Source organism: Lepidochelys kempii, chromosome 3 (assembly GCF_965140265.1).
Source record: "Lepidochelys kempii isolate rLepKem1 chromosome 3, rLepKem1.hap2, whole genome shotgun sequence".
Classification (NCBI taxonomy): domain Eukaryota; kingdom Metazoa; phylum Chordata; order Testudines; family Cheloniidae; genus Lepidochelys; species Lepidochelys kempii.
In genome coordinates, this window is record NC_133258.1 from 121,155,546 (window position 1) to 121,178,827 (window position 23,282).

Sequence of the window (23,282 nt, forward strand, 5' to 3'; positions counted from 1 at the left end):
AGATAACTCTGGCGGCAAAAAAACCCACCCACTTTTGTCTGTAACTGTCTAGAAGACTGCGCCACACCATGTCAGACACAGATCTGCCTGCAGTGAGCCATGCGTTCATGACCTGCAGGTTTCATTATTTTGCAACTCATATCTAGGACTGAAACCACACACCCTGTAAGAGCTCAGCCTGATACAAAAGCTCATCTGCTTAGCAACACAAGTCATGAGCACATCACCTCAGATCTCTGCTCCCTCCCTGGGCACCATTTCAAGTTGTCTGTCCTGATATTCAAAGCCCTCCATGGGATTGGACCTAGCTACCTGAAAGGTTGCTTCTATCTCCACAACCATAACATCCCATCAACGACAACCATAGCCAGTAAGAGCCGGGTAATTGCCAGAGACAGAACTGCCCTGGGAACTGGACCTCCACTTATTCCTGTAAAGAGATAAGAGGGGCCACAAATCTCACCTCTTTCAGAATTTTAAATGCAAAACCCATTATTTCTGTGGCTTAGATTGCCCTCTGGAAGTGCCACCCACCCCTAGCCCACCTTGATCTCTGGCCCCCACAAGTCCCTGGCCCCCAAGCAAACTTATCAACTAACTAAATGTATAGCTCCTCTGGGAAAGGAGAGAGCAGGGGATGCTCAGATACTAAGATGAATGAGGCCATATAAAAACCTACATAAATAGGTCAAAGCACAGATAGACCTATTTTTAAAAGGAACTCCTACATTTTGGGCATGACAACCTTTCTTTAATTATAACATAGACAGGAAATAGCCTTTCCAATAAAAGTTGTACACATGGTTCAATAGCACTTTGGATGAGTACTAGAACGTGGCTGCAGAAATAACTCCTGTGTGCTGAAGGGGAGACTTCAGAGCTTTTTATGAACATTTCTGTCACTGCCACCCAGAATGCTGACAGCATCGCTCATTGCTACTTTTGCAGCAGCTTCCTCTCTGTTATGTTTTTATTTAACACACTGCATTTTTCTGGGATCCCTTTGTAAGGACAAGAGCTGTATGCCCCTGCCTGCAGAGCTGGTGTTTACTGCACGTCTGTCCCTAAAGAGTTAATTGTTTTTATTGCATAATCTGTTTAAGATTCTGGATAGATAGGAAACGCACGCCCCTTCTCTCCTATGGTATGTTTGCTCACTTTATATTGCTCTCCTACACTGCTGTGTGTAAGCCTCACACCACTTGACATACTGTAACGCTCTGGGTGGGTCTGTGGAACTTTGCTCTGTTCCAAAGCTGCTTATGCTACCGTGGTGTTGTGTGTGTGTGTGTGTGGGGAGAGGGAGAGGGAGCGAGACAGTCCACACAGCTACATCTACAGGAAGCACCAGCACTAGTTACAAAGTTTGAAAGCTGTTGACTCTGCCATCTCTTGGATCCCTCCGAGTTGAAAACCTACTGCACACAATGCCGTCTTTTGATGAGGTTTTAAAAGAAGCTGGGGAATTTGGAAGGTACCAAAAGAGGGTCTTTTTCCTCCTTTGCCAGACAGGCATAACTTTTTCGTTTCTATTTGTGGGAGTGGTCTTTCTTGGGCACGCACCAGAGCACTATTGGTGCAGGATCCCTGGTGCAGCTGAATTAAGTGAGAGATGTGGATGGACCCTTGAAGAGGAACAAAATTATACTGTGCCAGCTCCGAACCTGGTGAACAGGTTTTCCAGTGGCCAGTGTGAGAGGTTTGACATAGAGTGGAATAACACCTCTGTGAGCTGTGCCAACCCACTGTCCCACTTTACTAATCGCAGCCTGGGCAACGTGGCGCTTACTCCATGCCAGGATGGCTGGGTATATAAACAATCCCACTCAACGATCATCAGTGAGGTAAGGGAAATCAACATTTTCCAATCAGTGTTTTCATTGTCAGAGCAGGATTGTAAAATAAAAATTGATTGCTAGAGCAATACATATGTAGTATAGATGTTTTTAATGGGACAAGAATAAAGTTTTCATCAGTTTCTCTGACAGTTACAAATGAATCAGGATATTGAGTATTATCAAGCAGCAATGCCAGCCTTTTAGGAATGGGTGAGCTAATCTGAAAGATCCCTAGTATTGACTCTCTGAAGCAGATGAACTCAAATGGGGATACTGCTTTCTTGCTGTTGTAATGCTTGACTAAAATAAACAAAGAGTAATGTCATTGCAACTGAGGCATTAGAGTGGTCATTTAAGGGCAGGTCCTTGGCTGGTATAAATCAATTTTGTTCAATTGACTGCTGCTGATTTATGCCAGCTCGTGATCTGGCCAGTTATATAGACATTATATAATTTATTTTAGTAAACATCTAGACTTACTAGTAATAAATAATTAGTGTCTAACCACTTCTGTGTGTCCCTAACCTTGATAAGAAAATAGAATTACATTGGTTGTCATTAAAAAGTCATATTTTGCCAACAGTTACCACTCTCTGGTATCCGAAATACCAGAGTTATTTCCTGAGGAATGGATAACTGCAGTTGCTCTGTTACTCCATTTGTGGTAAGTGTTGGCAAATACAGTTATTCTCTATTGGGCTGCGAAAGGACAACCAATAAGTTGTGCTAGGAGATCTTGATTATAGACATGTAGTCGGTGCAATGCAATGTGACTCTAATCCATAGACTCAGCACTAGAGATGCATGGGTGTGTGTAAATAACTGTGATAACTGTAGTGCTCAGAAACACCATAACCAAAACACATTTAAATAAATTAGGTATGTAATCTTCATGTAGTGTTGCATACTGTATCAAAACCACCGTATGATTTGATGACTGTGCCCATGGTCCTGCTATCTTCCCATTATTATTTATTTTTATGTCATGATCAGGTCCTGGTCAGTCAATCCTAGTGGTCAGAGCAGAAGTCAGGGCAAGTCGGGTACCAGGAGGTCAGATCCAGGATAGACCAGAGGGCAAACTGAGAGTCAAGTGTCAGGAGGCAGGCCAAGTCAGATACCAGGAGGTCAGAGTGCTAGATAGGCCAGAGGACAAAAGCAAGAGTCTGGCGTCAGAAGGCAGACCAACTCAGGTACTGCAAGGTCAGAGTACGCAACAGGTCAGAGGGAAAACCAAGAGTTAGGAGGCAGGCAGGATCAGAAGCTGGAGTTGAGGATCTCTCACAAGCAGGGTCTGGAGCAGAGACAGGCAGGCAGTCTATGTTGTTGCTCAGACAGCTCCCTTTCATGGGTTCCTGGTTTATATACTGGTATCAGCCAATCAGGGGGCTTTCTGAAGCTGCCACGCCAGTCCTGGTGGTTGGTATTTCCTGCTGATCCCAGTCTCACAGGGTCCTCCCATGGGAGCCCAGCCTAAGGCTCCCATGGTAATGTGGAGGCATCAGCAGCCCTAAACCCCCACAGTTCCAGCCCTGCAGGTTCTCACATTGTGATCAGGACCCCCTTGTGCTAGGTGCTGTACAAAGAGACAGTCCCTAACCCAAAGAGTTTATAGTCTCATCTGCCTTCCCTCAGCCAGTCCTGTCATCAGTTGTTCTATTTTGTCTCTTCTTAGATTATGACATCTTCAGGGAAGGAAACTTTCCTTATACACATTCCATAAAGTGCCTAGAACAGGGATGGGCCAACTTTTTGGCCTGAGGGCCACATTGGGGTATGGAAATTGTATGGTGGGCCATGAATACTCATGAAATTGGGCGTAGAGGTGAGGGAGGGGGTGCGGGCTCCGACTGGGGATGCGGACTCTGGGGTGGGGCCAGAAATGAGGAGTTCAGGGTGCAGGAGGAGGCTCTGGGTCAGGGTGCGGGGAGGTGAGGGCTCTGGGGTGGGGCTGGGGATGAGGGGTTTGGGGTGCAGGAGGGGGCTCCAGGCTGGTACCAAGGGGTTCAGAGGGCAGGAAGGGAATCAGGGATGGGGCAGGCTGTTGTGGCATGGGAGGGGTGAGGGCTTTGGCTGGGGGTGCAGGCTCTGGGGTGGGGCCAGGGATGAGGGGTTTGGAGTACAAGAGGGGGCTCTTGGATGGGACCATTGGGTTTAAGGGTGCAGGCTCCGGGTGGCACTTAGCGCAAGCAGCTCCTGGAAGCATGTCCCCTCTCTGGCTTCAAGGCGCCACCTGGTGGCTCTGGATGCTTCCCCGTCTGCAGGCGCCACCCCTGCATCTCCCATTGGCCAGGAACTGCATCCAATGAGAGCTGCAGGGGTGGCGCCTGCAGATGGACAGCCCGCAGAGCCACTTGGCCACACCTCTGCATACTAAGTAGGAGCTAGAAGGGGGTCATGCCAGTGGCTTCCTGGGAGCTGCGCGGAGCGGGGCAAGCCTCCAACCCCACTCCCTGGCAGGGCTGAGGGCCGGATTAAATGGTCTGAAGGGCTGGATGTGGCCTGCGGGCCATAGTTTGCCCACCCCTGGCCTAGAACATTGTATGCCCTGAATAAATGTTAAATAAGAGCAACTGAGTGGCCTGAAGATTGGTAAATGGATTCAGAGCATCCATCATAGAATCATAGCTGGTTTGGGTTAGAAATAACTGAAACTCAGAATAAGCTGATGAGTGCAAGCTGTCTGAAATGTGTCGGTAGATAAGAATCCACGCCTCAAAAAACATTAATCACAGTCTTCACTGAGCAGATTCGTTTGCCATCTCAGCAATGGATTGAATGGGCAAGGAAAATTAAATATGTTCAGATTCCTAGGAGTGGCTATTCCAGGTGAGGATTGAACCTCACTGGCAGGGGAAACTTGCACTGCTGCCTATGTCATGCTTGTCCTGGAGATGTACAAAGAATTTCCACCTCCAGGGGCTTTCAGTCCAGAATCTTTCATGAAGTATCGTTTAACTGACATTATTTTTAAGATGAAAATTAGGAGTGTGTGTGTTGGGTGTGGTTACTTTTTTGTCCATGTTTTTTCAGCTGTTGACCCTGATGACTGCTGAAAGTGGGTGAGCAAAACAGAAATGTAAAGCTTCACTCAGAGTCCATTTACAGCAGCAGTAGGTAAAAGATTATTCTGTATCTGATGCAACCAGTATGATTTTGCGTCAGCAGCAAGAAAAAAACCTCCCTGCTCACTAGCTGATGCATGGAGAAAATGAAACTTGTGGGTCGTCAGAGCAAGGAGTGGGAGCTGAAGTTCAAAGTTCTGTTGGCAAACATCTTCAGCCTGTACCACATTCACCTGTGTGTTCAGCAGCACTCATGTAATTGAAAAGCGGGGCTACAGGGAAAAGGAAGGTGACCAAGGAAATGGTGAATGGGAACCTTATGGAAATGCTCCAGGTGCATGTGAACAAGCTGCTGAAAACCAGCCAAATTAGAAGTGTGGTTTTGATTTTCACCACCGTTGCCTGCCAAATCCCCTACCAAAAATAATAAGAAGAAGGGGGTTGGATAGCCCACATAAGGTCAGGGGAGGGAAGGCCAGTGGACAAGAGTGCTCTTACTGACTAATGAGGAAATTTTCAAAGGCATGAAGGCTGTTAGGCATCCAACTCCCATTGGATGTGACTGGAAGTTGGGCACCTAATTGTCCTTTATGCCTTTGAAAATCTACCCCCTAAACCTCTGAATATTATTCTGTAAAATAACAGGCTCACATACAAAGCCTAAAGACAAGGACATAAGAATAGTAATAGGCTAGAGTGGCTAGAGTGCTACCATATTCTTCTTTCCCAGATGACCATATGGTATACCAAGTAGCAGCATTCACAGGGCTCTTTTCAGACTCCAAAGGCCTGATCCAAAGAGTTCTGGGATCAGTGGAAAGACTCCAATTGACTTCACTGGGCTGTGGATCAGGGCCCAAAAGTCCAGTCCCTGTAGCTTGGGTCTGGCTCCAACATACCCAATTATCGGCTTTACTCACTTACTAAGCAGTGACATAGCAGGCAATTCACAACATAAATATGTTAAATATAACACACTTAGGGCTTATATATAAAATATATAAATATATATTTATATAATGTGTTAAATATAACACATTAGGATTTCCATAAAATTTAGATGAGAAGCCAAGTTAGACATAGTACTGTCCTATCTAATTTGACCATTGAAACAGCTACCCCTTTTCTAATGTGCCTGCTCTTTTTAAACCCTTCATTTTTATATAGATGAACTGTTGTTTTTGTACTGTGTTTAAACATGTGTTATTTCATATCTGATTAAGTTTACCGAGAACACGACCAGGGAGACTAAATCAAAAGGATGATTTAACGTAGTAATCTGAAAAGCAGATGTTAGTGGGAAGGAGAAACTTGAAAAGCAGCAATGCTGAAAGAAACTTGCAGGGGGCTATACTAGACAGCAAATTAGGCACAAGTTTGCAATGTGATACAGTAGCTAAAAGACAATGCAAACATGGGCTGCTATGCAAAGATGTCATGCCACAGAACAGAAGTGTAACAGTTTCACTCTATCCAGTTCTTATGCAATCACACCTGAAATGCTGCATTCAGTTTTGAGCACCTCATTACCAGAGAGAGAAAAATGATCAGAGGACAGGAGGGATTAATTATTAAATTAATGAAATACGCTGGGTGAGTTTCTCATCTTTGTTCTGATCCCTTCACACTGCTCCGGTGGTGCAAAAGGGTCTGGATCTCTCTGTGGGGAACACTTGAATGTGGTGTCACTTTCTATTATTTTATGTCTAGTTCATTTGTTAAACTGTTTCGAAATAGTTCCACAGGCAGCTGCAGTTACAGAAACCACGAAGTAAAAGTAATTGTTCGGTTTGATGGGAACTCCGGAGCTGGCGTATGAGCAGCACCTGAAGTGCCTAATGCCCATTCCATGGTAGCTGGATTAATTTATTTACACCTAGGGTAGGTGGCTGGAAGTGGGTCCTTTCACAATGAGGTGTTTTGAGGAGGAGGAGGAGAACAGAATCCACTATAATGTCCATTATGGACAACAGTTGGCAACTCTATTTATCTTCTTCAGGCCTTCATGATAGGTGAAATAGCAAAACCTAAGATTCATTTATAAAACATTCTTTGTATCTTATGGAGGTACAACAGCAAGTCCTCTTTCTCCTTGCCACTGCAAATTGAAATTTTGCACATTGTACCAGGATGGGTCATGATCCTACAGCTTTGGGTCATGCTTTTCCTTGCAGGCACCTAAAATCAGAGAGAGTTGCCTTACAAAAGGCAAACAGGTTAACTCTCAGTACATAATGCAGCTAGAGCCCTTTAGCTCCCTGATCCTGAGGTGGAATAAAGCTAGACAGAGTAGTAATCAGAATAATTTTAAGATGCAGATTGCAGCAAATGCACTGAAATCAGTTTTGACTTTATTTGTAAAACCTCACAGTAATTCCACAAACGTAATTAAGTTTCCCTGTTTAAGAGAACACACAATGCTCAATGAAATTAAGTATTTGGGAAATACCCCAAAAATAAAATCAAATATTGTTTCCACTTATTTTTATTGAGCTTTTGTTACTCCTCATGAACCCGGAGAAAGAAACTAGTTGTGTCAGCAGCAGGTTTGGAATCAAATGGATTGTCAGATTTTGCTGGGAAAGGGAGCCATAGAGGAGGTACTGATCTTGGCCAAAATTCATCCCCCATTAATGCCAGATGATGTCAGCATAAATAATGCGGGGGTCCAGACTGCATTTTCTTAGGAATGGGAGTGGAGTCTCTAAAAGCCACTTCCGCAAATGAGTGGCGCAGGCTGAAAAGAGGATGTGGCTAGGGTGCGAGAGGGTGCACTGATTCAGCAGCTCCGTATGGTAGACCAGCAATCGGAAAGAAAAAAAAAAAAAGCTGAGCCTAGATAATTTCCACTAGCTGCTGATAAAATGTTGCACAGGGTGGGTAATTTTATCCAAATGTTTTTGGCAGTGATGACGAAGGCGACCAAATGTCCCGATTTTATAGGGACAGTCCCGATATTTGGGGCTTTTTCTTATATAGGCTCCTATTACACCCCAACCCCTGTCCCAATTTTTCACACTTGCTCTCTGGTCAGCCTAATGATGACGCCTAGTGGCATGTTAATGGATTACAAACAAATCTACAGATTCAGATGTCAGCGGAGACAGTAATCAATGGATTCATCAACTGCTAAAAGCAAAGCTGGTGTGTTCCAGACTTAATAGCAGCCTTTACTGGCACACATTTAGCATAATGAACTGATTCCAGTGTGGCCGGTCAGCAACACTTCTCTGTGATGAAAGTTATGTAATTTTGAGATTTGGTAACAATTCATTGCCCACGTGTGAGGTCTGAGAAGGATAAATCATCACCAGAACACATTATTCTACTACAGTTGTTGCAAATAAATCATCATGCTCTTTTACTTGGCAGCTGTCTCAAAAAACCCAAACAAAACTGTATTTTCAAAGGGATCTGTAACCAGTTCAGTAATGTTTACCTTACCACTTTTACAGCATCTTAAAGCAGCGAATAACATGACAGTCAAAGCTGGAGTGGAGAGAAAACAGCTGTTCCTTTTTCTATACTACTCCAGAAGAATTCATTCTACAGTATGGAAAAGCCCCAAAGCCTACACTTACCTTGATTAGTATGTCTGGGTTCATACAAGAAATCAGGGCTACTCTTTCATATTTCCTATATCAGGTAGGGTTTGAGGGGTAGTGAGAGGGTGTCGGGAGTGGACAGCGGGACTGACTACTTACTCAGTAAGGTTTCCCCCATATACAAATGATTGTGCTTCAGGTAGGGCAGATCTTCACAGCCCCATTTATTTCAGTGAAGTTGCACTAATTTACACTGGCTGAGAAGCTGGAACACTGATTTCAAATGTTTGAACTTTTTCTATGCTTGCACAGGGTTGGGATGAGTTTACAAATCTCTCCTTTATTTTGCCAGTCTGGAGGCAGCAGTGGTAATAAGAAAGGAAAATGTTTAAAAAAAATGGAGGTGGCCAATTTCACATTAGAAGGCTTGGTATCATTCTGGGTGGTCCAGCCAGCAGATCTACAAGTGATGCAAGCTGGACCTTGAAGGCATGTAGGAAAATTCAGGCAAAAAACCCAAAATCAAAACCAAACAAACCCCACTACTCAGGTTCTTGTGACACAGCAACTTATGAGTGAAGGGAAGTCTGACCCTCCATTTTTCTTTGGCATTATTAAGTGCCACTGGTGTGCTGACCTCTGAACAAGGTAGAGAAGAAAATCTGCCCCAAAGAGGTCTCTTAGCACATTTTGTTTCCTGATAAAACCAAGAAAAAGGGCTGTTTGCCCCCCTTGAGCTGAATCAGCTTGAAGTTTGATTTCAGTGACGTGCTGGTGAAAAATGCTTTGGAGAATGAGAGAATCTATATACCCCCAAAGCAAGTACAGACTGGGTAGCAGCAGTCTGAGCTGCCCCAGATTGCCCTAGCAATGTACTTCCAGCCTCCCCTGGAGCACCATCTGCAGGACTGAGAGGATAAACTGGTCTTCTATTAATACTGCCAAGGAGGATGCCAGTTTTGCTGGTGGTTGTTTCAAATGGACACTTGTTCAGCCAGAACTGAGCTGAGACCTTCGATTCATTGTAGACAGGCATAGAAAAACACCTAGTATTGGTCAATTAATGAAACGATAGTTGTAAATCAAATATTTACTTATCTCACCTGTCTGTTGTGACCCTTAGTTGTGACAGACTGTACAGTGCTTTCAGAACCTCAGGCCAAAGGTGCTATCCTTCCAAGTCCTCTGATGAATTATTATCAGGTAAGACAATGCAGGGTTGAGTCTGGTAAGGCAGGGAAAGGCTGTGCTGAAGGACTAAGGTATGAGCTTTCCAGCATCCCGCTCAGCACCAGAACAGAAGACTGTCCTTAGTTGTATCGCAGAGATGGGAGGCCTCATCCAAAGCTTACTGAAGTCATGGAAAGACTTTGTCGACTTCAGTGGCCTTTGGCTCAGGTCCCAAATTACTTGCACCTCTCTACGGAAAAGTGAGATGCTGCTGAATACCTGCAACTCCCATTGTCTTCAGTCCTTGAATTACACAGAAAAACATTGTTGAGTACTTGCTATCCCCTAACTGAATCTGAGTGTCAGTCCAAAATAAAAAATATCTGCCCTCTGACAGACATACTGTGAGGGGAGACACTGTAATAACCATTTTGTTTTCCAGGTATTAGTCATGAGCTTGACCTTCTCAATGCTCATTTCAGACCCATCCTCCTCCTTTGTTTAAAGGTTATTTCAGATGTGAAATCCCTAGGCATATTGGGGATTCTCTCCCCTCTCCCTAGGGAGATGGACAGATAGTTTAATATCCTTTTCCTGGATAAGCAAAATAGGCAAAGTAAACTAAAATGGTCCCAAATGGTAGCACCATTATTTGGTAGTGAGAGCATTTAGCACCTTCCAGGCATCTGGCTCCTCACCAGGGGATACTTTCATCCCCTAAAAAAAAAAAAAAAGGAGTACTTGTGGCACCTTAGAAACTAACAAATTTATTTGAGCATAAGCTTTCGTGAGCTATAGCTCACTTCATCGGATGCATGCAGTGGAAAATACAGTGGGGAGATTTTATATACACAGAGAACATGAAACAATGGGTGTTACCATACACACTGTAATGAGAGGTTTCAGAGTAACAGCCGTGTTAGTCTGTATTCGCAAAAAGAAAAGGAGTACTTGTGGCACCTTAGAGACTAACCAATTTATTAGAGCATAAGCTTTCGTGAGCTACAGCTCACTTCCTCAGATGCATATCGTGGAAACTGCAGCAGGCTTTATATATACACAGAGAATATGAAACAATACCTATTCCCACCCCACTGTCCTGCTGGTAATAGCTTATCTAAAGTGATCATCAGGTGGGCCATTTCCAGCACAAATCCAGGTTTTCTCACCCTCCACCCCCCCACACAAATTCACTCTCCTGCTGGTGATAGCCCATCCAAAGTGACAACTCTTTACACAATGTGCATGACAATCAAGTTGGGCTATTTCCTGCACAAATCCAGGTTTTCTCACATCCCCCCCACCCCCATACACACACAAACTCACTCTCCTGCTGGTAATAGCTCATCCAAACTGACCACTCTTCAAGTTAAAATCCAAGTTAAACCAGAACATCTGGGGGGAGAGGGGGGTAGGAAAAAACAAGAGGAAACAGGCTACCTTGCATAATGACTTAGCCACTCCAAGTCTCTATTTAAGCCTAAATTAATAGTATCCAATTTGCAAATGAATTCCAATTCAGCAGTTTCTCGCTGGAGTCTGGATTTGAAGTTTTTTTGTTTTAAGATAGCGACCTTCATGTCTGTGATCGCGTGACCAGAGAGATTGAAGTGTTCTCCAACTGGTTTATGAATGTTATAATTCTTGACATCTGATTTGTGTCCATTTATTCTTTTACGTAGAGACTGTCCAGTTTGACCAATGTACATGGCAGAGGGGCATTGCTGGCACATGATGGCATATATCACATTGGTGGATGTGCAGGTGAACGAGCCTCTGATAGTGTGGCTGATGTTATTAGGCCCTGTGATGGTGTCCCCTGAATAGATATGTGGGCACAATTGGCAACGGGCTTTGTTGCAAGGATAAGTTCCTGGGTTAGTGGTTCTGTTGTGTGGTATGTGGTTGTTGGTGAGTATTTGCTTCAGGTTGCGGGGCTGTCTGTAGGCAAGGACTGGCCTGTCTCCCAAGATTTGTGAGAGTGTTGGGTCATCCTTTAGGATAGGTTGTAGATCCTTAATAATGCGTTGGAGGGGTTTTAGTTGGGGGCTGAAGGTGACGGCTAGTGGCGTTCTGTTATTTTCTTTGTTAGGCCTGTCCTGTAGTAGGTAACTTCTGGGAACTCTTCTGGCTCTATCAATCTGTTTCTTTACTTCTGCAGGTGGGTATTGTAGTTGTAAGAAAGCTTGACAGAGATCTTGTAGGTGTTTGTCTCTGTCTGAGGGGTTGGAGCAAATGCGGTTGTATCGCAGAGCTTGGCTGTAGACGATGGATCGTGTGGTGTGGTCAGGGTGAAAGCTGGAGGCATGCAGGTAGGAATAGCGGTCAGTAGGTTTCCGGTATAGGGTGGTGTTTATGTGACCATTGTTTATTAGCACTGTAGTGTCCAGGAAGTGGATCTCTTGTGTGGACTGGACCAGGCTGAGGTTGGTGGTGGGATGGAAATTGTTGAAATCATGGTGGAATTCCTCAAGGGCTTCTTTTCCATGGGTCCAGATGATGAAGATGTCATCAATATAGCGCAAGTAGAGTAGGGGCTTTAGGGGACGAGAGCTGAGGAAGCGTTGTTCTAAATCAGCCATAAAAATGTTGGCATACTGTGGGGCCATGCGGGTACCCATAGCAGTGCCGCTGATCTTAAAACAAAAAAACTTCAAATCCAGACTCCAGCGAGAAACTGCTGAATTGGAATTCATTTGCAAATTGGATACTATTAATTTAGGCTTAAATAGAGACTTGGAGTGGCTAAGTCATTATGCAAGGTAGCCTGTTTCCTCTTGTTTTTTCCTCCCCCCCTCCCCCCCCAGATGTTCTGGTTTAACTTGGATTTTAACTTGAAGAGTGGTCAGTTTGGATGAGCTATTACCAGCAGGAGAGTGAGTTTGTGTGTGTATGGGGGTGGGGGGGATGTGAGAAAACCTGGATTTGTGCAGGAAATAGCCCAACTTGATTGTCATGCACATTGTGTAAAGAGTTGTCACTTTGGATGGGCTATCACCAGCAGGAGAGTGAATTTGTGTGGGGGGGTGGAGGGTGAGAAAACCTGGATTTGTGCTGGAAATGGCCCACCTGATGATCACTTTAGATAAGCTATTACCAGCAGGACAGTGGGGTGGGAATAGGTATTGTTTCATATTCTCTGTGTATATATAAAGCCTGCTGCAGTTTCCACGATATGCATCTGAGGAAGTGAGCTGTAGCTCACGAAAGCTCATGCTCAAATAAATTGGTTAGTCTCTAAGGTGCCACAAGTACTCCTTTTCTTTTTGCGAATACAGACTAACACGGCTGTTACTCTGAAACCTGTCATTATGCAAGGCACTGCATTTAGCCGTATGGAGTGGAAATCTATCAACTGCATGAAAAAACTTGTACAGATACAGACAGACATCATCTTCCTTTCCAAATGCAAACAGATGGACATCGTACCAAAAGGACTGAAGGTAAAAAATCCATTACAATCTACATACCACACAGACTATGCTGACAGCTTGTGCCACACGCTCTCAAAGAAACTGCGGAACCACCTGATCAACATCCTCTACAGCAAACAGGGAAAGATTAAGAATGAGCTCTCAAAAATGGATACTCTCATAAAAAACCAACCTTCCACACAAGCTTCCTCGTGGCTGGATTTTACTAAAACTAGACAAGCCATTTTCAACGCACACTTAGCTTCTCTACAAAAGAAAAAGGACACTAAACTTTCTAAACTACTACATGCTACAAGGGGCCACAGCAATGGTTCCCTCAACCCACCTAGCAATATTGTTAACCTATCCAACTATACTCTCAGCCCAGCAGAAGCAGCTGTTCTATCTCGGGGCCTCTCCTTCTGCCCCTCCACCCCCACGAACATGATACAGTTCTGTGGTGACCTAGAATCCTATTTTCGACGTCTCCGACTCAAGGAATATTTCCAAAATACCTCTGAACAGCATACTAATCCACAGAGGTCTCCCAACCAACACTACAGAAAGAGGGATTCTAGGTGGACTCCTCCTGAAGGTCGAAACAGCAGACTGGACTTCTACATAGAGTGCTTCCGCCGACGTGCACGGGCTGAAATTGTGGAAAAGCAGCATCACTTGCCCCATAACCTCAGCCATGCGGAACGCAATGCCATCCACAGCCTCAGAAACAACTCTGACATCATAATCAAAAAGGCTGACAAAGGAGGTGCTGTTGTCATCATGAATAGGTCGGAATATGAACAAGAGGCTGCTCGGCAGCTCTCCAACACGAGTTTCTACAAGCCATTACCCTCTGATCCCACTGAGAGTTACCAAAAGCAACTACAGCATTTGCTCAAGAAACTTCCTGAAAAAGCACAAGATCAAATCCGCACAGACACACCCCTGGAACCCCGACCTGGGATATTCTATCTACTACCCAAGATCCATAAACCTGGAAATCCTGGGCGCCCCATCATCTCAGGCATTGGCACCCTGACAGCAGGATTGTCTGGCTATGTAGACTCCCTCCTCAGGCCCTACGCTACCAGCACTCCCAGCTACCTTCGAGACACCACTGACTTCCTGAGGAAACTTCAATCCATCAGTGATCTTCCTGATAACACCATCCTGGCCACTATGGATGTAGAAGCCCTCTACACCAACATTCCACACAAAGATGGACTACAAGCCGTCAAGAACACTATCCCCGATAATGTCACGGCTAACTTGGTGGCTGAACTTTGTGACTTTGTCCTTACCCATAACTACTTCACATTTGGGGACAATGTATACCTTCAGATCAGCGGCACTGCTATGGGTACCCGCATGGCCCCACAGTATGCCAACATTTTTATGGCTGATTTAGAACAACGCTTCCTCAGCTCTCGTCCCCTAAAGCCCCTACTCTACTTGCGCTATATTGATGACATCTTCATCATCTGGACCCATGGAAAAGAAGCCCTTGAGGAATTCCACCATGATTTCAACAATTTCCATCCCACCACCAACCTCAGCCTGGTCCAGTCCACACAAGAGATCCACTTCCTGGACACTACAGTGCTAATAAACAATGGTCACATAAACACCACCCTATACCGGAAACCTACTGACCGCTATTCCTACCTGCATGCCTCCAGCTTTCACCCTGACCACACCACACGATCCATCGTCTACAGCCAAGCTCTGCGATACAACCGCATTTGCTCCAACCCCTCAGACAGAGACAAACACCTACAAGATCTCTGTCAAGCTTTCTTACAACTACAATACCCACCTGCAGAAGTAAAGAAACAGATTGATAGAGCCAGAAGAGTTCCCAGAAGTTACCTACTACAGGACAGGCCTAACAAAGAAAATAACAGAACGCCACTAGCCGTCACCTTCAGCCCCCAACTAAAACCCCTCCAACGCATTATTAAGGATCTACAACCTATCCTAAAGGATGACCCAACACTCTCACAAATCTTGGGAGACAGGCCAGTTTGATTTCAGTGACATGCTGGTGAAAAATGCTTTGGAGAATGAGAGAATCTATACACCCCCAAAGCAAGTACAGACTGGGTAGCAGCTTCAGTATTTGAGTATTTGCTTCAGGTTGGGGGGCTGTCTGTAGGTCGTCCTTCAGGATAGGTTGTAGATCCTTGATGATGGGCTGGAGAGGTTTTAGTTGGGGGCTGTAGAGGCTTGTTCACCTGCACATCTACCAATGTGATATATGCCATCATGTGCCAGCAGTGCCCCTCTGCCATGTACATTGGCCAAACTGGACAGTCTCTACGTAAAAGAATAAATGGACACAAATCAGACGTCAGGAATTTAACATTCAAAAACCAGTCAGAGAACACTTCAATCTCTCTGGTCACTCGATTACAGACCTAAAAGTTGCAATTCTTCAACAAAAAAAACTTCAAAAACAGACTCCAATGAGAGACTGCTGAATTGGAAATAATTTGCAAACTGGACACCATTACATTAGGCTTGAATAAAGACTGGGAGAGGATGTGTCATTACACAAAGTAAAACTATTTCCCCATGTTTATTCCTCCCCCCCATACACACACTGTTCCTCACACATTCTTGTCAACGGTTGGAAATGGCCCACCTTGATTATCACTGCAAAAGGTTTTTTTTTTCTCTCCTGCTGGTAATAGCTCACCTTACCTGATCACTCTCATTACAGTGTGTATGGTAACACCCATTGTTTCATGTTCTCTGTGTATATAAATCTCCCCACTGTATTTTCCACTGCATGCATCCGATGAAGTGAGCTGTAGCTCACGAAAGCTTATGCTCAAATAAATTTGTTAGGCTCTAAAGTGCTGTCAAGGTTCCTTCCCCACTCTGAACTCTAGGGTACAGATGTGGGGACTTGCATGAAAACCTCCTAAGCTTACTTTTACCAGCTTAGGTTAAAACTTCCCCAAGGTACAAATTAATTTTACCCTTTGGCCTTGGATTTCCACTGTCACCACCAAACTTTATCTGGGTTTACTGGGAAACGTAGTTTGGACACATCTTTCCCCCCAAAATCCTCCCAACCCTTGCACCCCACTTCCTGGGGAAGGTTTGGTAAAAATCCTCACCAATTTGCATAGGTGACCACAGAGCCAAACCCTTGGATCTTAGAACAATGAAAAAGCATTCAGTTTTCTAACAAGAAGACTTTTAATAGAAGTAAAGGAATCACTCTGTAAAATCAGGATGGTAGATACCTTACAGGGTAATTAGATTCAAAACATAGAGAATCCCTCTAGGCAAAATCTTAAGTTACAAAAAAGACACACAGACAGGAATAGTCATTCTATTCAGCACAGCTCTTTTCTCAGCCATTTAAAGAAATCATAATCTAACACATACCTAGCTAGATTACTTACTAAAAGTTCTAAGACTCCATTCCTGTTCTGTCCCCGGCAAAAGCAGCATACAGACAGACACAGACCCTTTGTTTTTCTCCCTCCTCCCAACTTTTGAAAGTATCTTGTCTCCTCATTGGTCATTTTGGTCAGGTGCCAGTGAGGTTACCTTTAGCTTCTTAACCTTTTACAGGTGAGAGGATTTTTCCTCTGGCCAGGAGGGATTTTAAAGGGGTTTACCCTTCCCTTTATATTTATGACAAGTGCCACAAGTACTCCTTTTCTTTTTGCGGATACAGACTAACACAGCTGCTATTCTGAAACCTTTCATCCCCTACAATCTGGCAGCTCCAAAGGAGTTGGTGGAGGAACTAATGACATCAGCTTTCCCCTCTTCCATTCCTTTATTTATAACACAGTGCAGCTGAGAGTCGTGGCACTGTCCTGAAGTAAGTGGTTTCTCCTCTCCTAAGCTCCTATCTCGACTGCTTGCAGTGACTGGTGTCTGCACATGTCACTGGCGGTGAGAGCAGAGGAGTTCAGATTGGTACTGGTTATGAATTCATCTACCAGGCCCTTTCCAGCCATCGTATTAAATTGAGGAAGAATACAGTTCAAGCATATAGTGTGGTAATGTGCATTTTGTTATGTACTGTACGGAAACTGTGTTAGCAAATGAAGTGTGTAGCCCACAGACAAGTTGTCAATGCAGCCCTCAGTGTTGTAAAATGTGGACATCCCAGCCTTAAGCAGGGCATTACTGCTGTGTGTACAAGTGCAGTTGTGGATTTTCTGACACACACATCAATGGAGGAGCTGACCCTGAAATTAAAACGACCTACTTAACTAACTTCCTCCAGGCATTAGGTCTTCCATTTGAATTAAACTCAGAATAGAGAGGCAAAGTTCTGGTCTGGGCCTGAACTTTTCCAAATTTTGGGGAGAAAGAGAGCATAGTGGCTGAGAGATAGAAAGGCAAATCCTCAAAATTAGATGTGAATCTAGATCCAAACTTGCCCAATGTTTGTGAGATGTTCAGACTTGAGGTTTTTGGTTTAGACCAGTTCTAGTGTGACCTCTCAGAACTTTTTTATAGTTTATTTTCAGCAGACGCACTATACAGCTCTGCTTTCACAGGATTGCCAAGTTGGAAAGGTTAATAAGAAACAATGAAAGATGAAGCAAGACAGAAGAGGCCCAGGCAGAGAGGGCTCTGGATTTTTGGATTCTCTACATTACTGACCCTGGACACCAAGCAGAAGATTGAGAGGGAGGCTTGTGACCCCTCCATTCTGAAGCCTTGTATTTTCTTTTCCCCATGCACAAAGAGCAAAGCTTTCCTTTCAATACATGTGAGCCCAATTTGTGAACAGTTATTCACACAAATAATCTTAGTGACTTTCTTGGGACTACACATGTAAGTAACTGCTCACCAGTGTGAGAAATGGATTCAGTCTGGACCTTAGCTCTTTATAGCTACAGAACAGATACATCCTGGTACACTCCTGCACATTTCTGCATGGGATCACAGCTAGGACTGAGAGGGTGGTTTGGGCTCCATTCATAGAATCATAGAAGTGTAGGACTGGAAGAGACCTCAGTAGGTCATCTAGTCCAGTCCCCTGCACTCAAGGCAGAACTAAGTAATAACTAGACCAGTGGTTCCCAAACTTTCCGCCACTTGTGCAGAGAAAGCCCTTGGCAGGCCGGGCCGGTTTGTTTACCTGCCGCGTCCACAGGTTAGGCCAATCGCGGCTCCCACTGGCTGCGGTTCACTGCTCCAGGCCAACGGGAGCTGCTGGAAGTATGTCCCTTGGCCTGTGCCGCTTCCCGCAGCTCCCATTGGCCTGGAGCAGCGAACCGCGGCCAATGGGAGCTGCGATCGGCCAAACCTGCGGACGCGGCAGGTAAACAAACCGGCCCGGCCCGCCAGGGGCTTTCTCTGCACAAGCGGCGGAACAAGGTTGGGAACCACTGAACTGGACCTTTCCTGACAGGTTTTTGTCTAACCTGTTCTTAAAAACCTCCTATGACAAAGATACCACAATCTCCCCTACGCAATTTATTCCAGTGCTTAACTAACCTGACAGTTAGAAAGTTTTTCCTAATGTCCAACCTAAACCTCCCTTGCTGCAATTTAAGCCCATTACTTCTTGTCCTGTCCTCAGAGGTTAAGGAGAACAATTTTTCACCCTCCTCCTTGTAACACCTTTTATGTACTTGAGAACTGTTATCATGTCCCCCCTCAGTCGTCTCTTCTCCAGACTAAACAAACCTAATTTTTTCAATCTTTCCTCATCGGTCATGTTTTCTAGACATTTACTTTTCACTTTTACATTACCTTAACCCTTTATATTCACATTAAATCCATGCCTTTTTGCTGAGGCTGCCAACTAGGGTGCTAGTTGCTAGTGAATTTTCTGAAATGGGGTTGATTCTCTTTTAAGGACTAGACTGAAATCACCAATTCTTTTCATCCAGGCCACCAAACGGCTTTCAGATGGTGGTAACTTTCGGACACCACCAGGAGTGAAAATAACTTAAAAATCTCACCAGTGTGGGGCCTTGGGTGGAAGGGGCTGGGCTTGGGGTCAGTGTCCCCCTGCCAGCCCTTCCGTGCTGCCAGGCCCGCGCCACCCTGGTCTCCAGCTGCTTCTGCGAAGCAGCAGGTGGGCACCCGGGGTCCTTTTAAATCACCAGGCCCCAGGGCAGCTGCCCCTTTTGCCCTCCCCCATAGCTGCCCTCGGAGGGGGCAAAAGAGGCAGCGACGTTAACAGCTTTAACATCGGCTGTGTCCTGGCCGGTACCAGCAGCCACTTGCTATGCCATACTGGGCCGTACCAGCACACTTTACACCTCTGGATACTACCAAACCAAGCCAAGGGTGGTCTGGGAGTGACGAGCTGTAGAACTCAAACAATCCTTTGCACTATATACACTTCTGTGTTAAAGGTTAACTCTGTTAATGAAAAGGATGAAGAAGAGCTCTGGGGAAGCTCAAAAGCTTGTCTCTCTCACTAGCCGAAATTGGTCCCAGTGGTGCTGGAACAATCTGTATAGTGGGGCTGCTGAGAGCCATTAGACCAAACTGCAAATCCTGTATGTAATGGAAACCACTTCCAGCCAGGGATGCGGCACCCTCAGGTTCCATACTTCCAGCACCTATGGTTGGTTCAATATAAGATATTTCCTCATGCACCGAGTTTTTCTTATATTCTGGGACTAACGCGGCTGTAACAACACTGTTTATATAAAGAGCATTTAAGTGGACCCTGAACAGACAAAAAATAACAACAAAAAATGAAGCCAAGAATTCTTAGCTACATCAAGAATATTTAAATATATAGACCTGAGCAAAACGTAGGATTTATTTATAAGGTATCAGTTAATTTACTTAAGCATTTTACACTATAAATCCTTTTGAAAGTACTCCCAGTGCCTAACTGTTATCCATCGTCTCTTGTTTCATGGAAAATGCAAGTGATTTAAAGTATTTGACTGATATTTTAAGGCAACAATTTATTTCAACTGTCAGCTGCTCAATGTGAAATGTACGTTGAGGTACAAGGGCATTGTAAAGGAAGCATATTTTCCCTTGTCTCTTTGATGCACTCTCTTCCCCCGGCCCTTCATGTCAGATTGTTCGCTTTCTCTCTGTTTATCTTAAATGTGGATTAATTTATTTCAAAAATAAATATATACTTTTAAAAGGATCAAGCATAGTAACTTTCCAAGGCAAGGAGCCCAGCTATCTCTACGGACCAATCCTTCAAGCCGTTCCATGAAGGAAATCCATGGAGCTCCATGCAGGCGTGCAGGGGTCCACTAGCACAGAACAGCTTGCAGTACCGGGGCCCATGTTTGCAAAGCATCTAGCATCTAGCTTTGTTCCTGACTGGGGCCTCTCTGAGTATTATCAGAATATTAATAACAATGGATGGGATTTTTCCAAAGCACCTAAGGGACTGTTGACTTTCACTGCCACTTATGATCCTAAGTTACTTATGATGTGCTTTTGGAAAACCCACACAATGTCTTTAATACCAAAAGGCACCACAAGACAATGGCCTCCACACCACTAAAGCATGGGACTGACAGGGTGTCTTTGGAGCTTAGGTGTGTGGAGGCTCTGCAATGAGACAAATTTTGCCCTAGCAGAATAGGCTTGAAAAGTAAGGCTCACATGTTCAATGAGATCTCTACATCTTCACTCATAATTCGGTCCATGCCAATAATGCATGAGTCAAAACAGGATACTTAGACATCTATGGGCTCAAATTTATAGGCTATGGACCTGGTTCTCATCTCAACTATGCAGGTTTTGTGCCAGTGTAATTCCATTGACTTCAGGGGGCATTGTTCCTTATTTACAGCCAAGTGAATGAGATTGGAATCCAACCCTGGGTTTCAAAAGTGGCATTACAAATGCATATATGTGAAAGGTGAATTTTCTTTGATTTGAAGTGTTTAGCTATCCTTGTTTCGCCTGGGAGAGTTGATCTAACATTGAGACACAGGCAATAAGCCTGATGCCACTTTCAGTGTTAGAAAAATGAGGTCCTGAACTCTGAATTTGGATGGTGGAATTAAAGAAAGTGATTTAAAATTAATGAGTTTTAAAATGTATTTATTAAAGGAAGTGATTTTAAACTAATTCATTTTAAAATGTATTTATTTGTAACTTAAGTGTGCCTGTAAATTCTGTTAAGGATTTGAGATCAAAAACATTTTCCTTTCATGATGTGTTTATTTTAAAAGTATTTCATTCTTAAATCCTTTTCATTCTGTGCCCATAATAATCCATTATGAGCTCTGATGAGACAGTAACTTTACTTTTTCTGCCTATTTTACTTCTTTGATTGCAGGACTTGTGGACAGAAGTCTTCTGTCAGGGCTTTCTGCTTTAAGAGCAAGCAAAGTTGTCAAATCCTAAATAGGCCTTCATTGCATTGGTCTCCTTGGTGAGGGGCTCTTTATTGCAGTCCAACATTGAGCTCCTTTGTTCATTTGCTAGCTTGGTCTCTCTCTTTAAGACCTTGAACTTACATGGTGCTGAGCAACCTTAATTCTCATTGAACAACATTAAGTTTTGGGGACTATTGGTCCAGATTCTTCTGGCAGTTGTTTCCAATATATTTCCAGAAGAGTGTACCACAGAGGGTGACTGCTCCCTGACTCCATCTCACCCCTCTGGCTGGTTATGCTCTATCACGTAGAGATCCATTTCCTAGTGACTGGTAGAATGACTTCCATAGGCTCAGGTGGAGAGAGGGAGGAGGCTTACTGGTGCCATTCTTGCTTTTCTTCCACCTAGTCCTCTTTGCCTATTTTTTCACTATTTTATTCCATTCCATGTTTTTCTCTACAGAAGATCAGCTAGCCCTGTATTTTCTACTCAACAAGCTAGTTTTAAAGACCAAATAGGCTGTGTTTGCCTGTGTGGGTGGTTTTAAACATTCCTCCTGAAATCTCTGACTAGTGACAATGTCACAGGCATGTACAAGTATTTCTAAAGTCACTTTTAGAAATGGCCATGCCCTTGAAAAAACTCTGTGAAGTGGGACGTTCTGGAAATATTTCATGAAGTTCTGTCCTTTCTGTCCTGCTGTCGCACTTGTTTAAGAAACAAGAAGGTAGGAGTACTCTTCAAAGAGTAAATGTGCGACGCTTTGGAGTTTGTGAAAATTCCACAGCAGTTATTGTTTCTGAGACATGAGAAAAAGTTTTGTTCCTGGAAGAACCTAATGATTCTATACATACTGGCCTAGATTTATAAAAGTAGGAGTTAAAAGTGAACACCCCTGGACATTCAAAAAGGATGAGCTGAGCTCCCAAAAGTCAAGAGCTTGGCTTCAAAATGATCAGATTTTTTAAATAATAAATGTAGAGGTCTTTATTGTTGTTCTGGATTTTGAATCGTAGGTTTCATGTAGTCAAACTTTTCTCCACCACAGTAAGGGGTAGAAACTCACTTTTAAAAAAGAAAGTTGAGATTCTCACTTAATCACAGGATTCCAGGAGCTGTGGCTTTAAGAAAATACAAATATTGTGAGACTTGCAGTAAAATCACAAGAGTTGGCAAAACTGAGTTAGGGTCCTAGATCCATTTTTAGACACCTAAATAAGTGGCCTGATTTTCAAAAGCACTGATAACCTAACAGTTTGCATTGAGGCAATAATAGCCAGCAGCAGTGAGATCACTGGGACCAGCACTTAAAAAAATTGGACCACTTATTTAGGTGCCTAATATGGATTTAAAAGCTTATCTTTAGACTATTACTTTTAAAAATCTTGGCCAATGTGAAATAGAAGATGTCTTCATTCTATCTAAGTACTTCTATGCCCCCCCCATCACTGCAGTATTTGAGCACCTTCATCTGATATACATTATTATGAGTGTGAACTTGAAATACTAAATGCATTGCAAATATTCTGTATCTCAGTTATCTGTAAAATATTATTATTAATATTATTTATTACAGCTCATCCTTGGAAATTATGGCTATTTCTAGAGTGCTATTTAATAAATGGCTAAAACTGCTGAGAATATTACCTCAGTTTATTCTTAACTTTGCTTTTGCCTAACTCCTCATTGTTGAAAAGGACATTCTAGTCAGAGATCAAAAAATCCTGACTACAATGAGGTCTGCAGGACTTATTGAGCTAGGTTGGCATATAATTGTTCTCCACGACCCTGTAAAGTAATTGCCAACAAAATACTATCCGCACAACAAATGAATTTTTAATTTGGTTTTATTTTTGTTTCCGGTCTCTTTCCCTCCCTGCCTCCTCCCCCATGAATTCTTCAGATGAACGCAGGAGCAGCATTTTGTCATCCTGTAACAGCTGCTGCAAT

General features: G+C 43.8%; 1 protein-coding gene across 3 annotated transcripts in view; it reads left to right on the plus strand.

Annotated features, from left to right (window-relative positions):
- Positions 1 to 1,177: 1,177 nt before the first annotated feature.
- The window catches only part of SLC22A3 (solute carrier family 22 member 3), a 50,665-nt gene continuing 28,560 nt past the window's right edge, over positions 1,178 to 23,282 (plus strand). For all 3 annotated transcript variants that reach the window (XM_073337843.1, XM_073337844.1, XM_073337842.1), the window contains exon 1: positions 1,178 to 1,844. In XM_073337843.1, the coding sequence (XP_073193944.1) occupies positions 1,428 to 1,844 (417 nt within the window). In that variant the 5' untranslated portion in view covers positions 1,178 to 1,427. The remainder of the gene's footprint in view (positions 1,845 to 23,282) is intronic.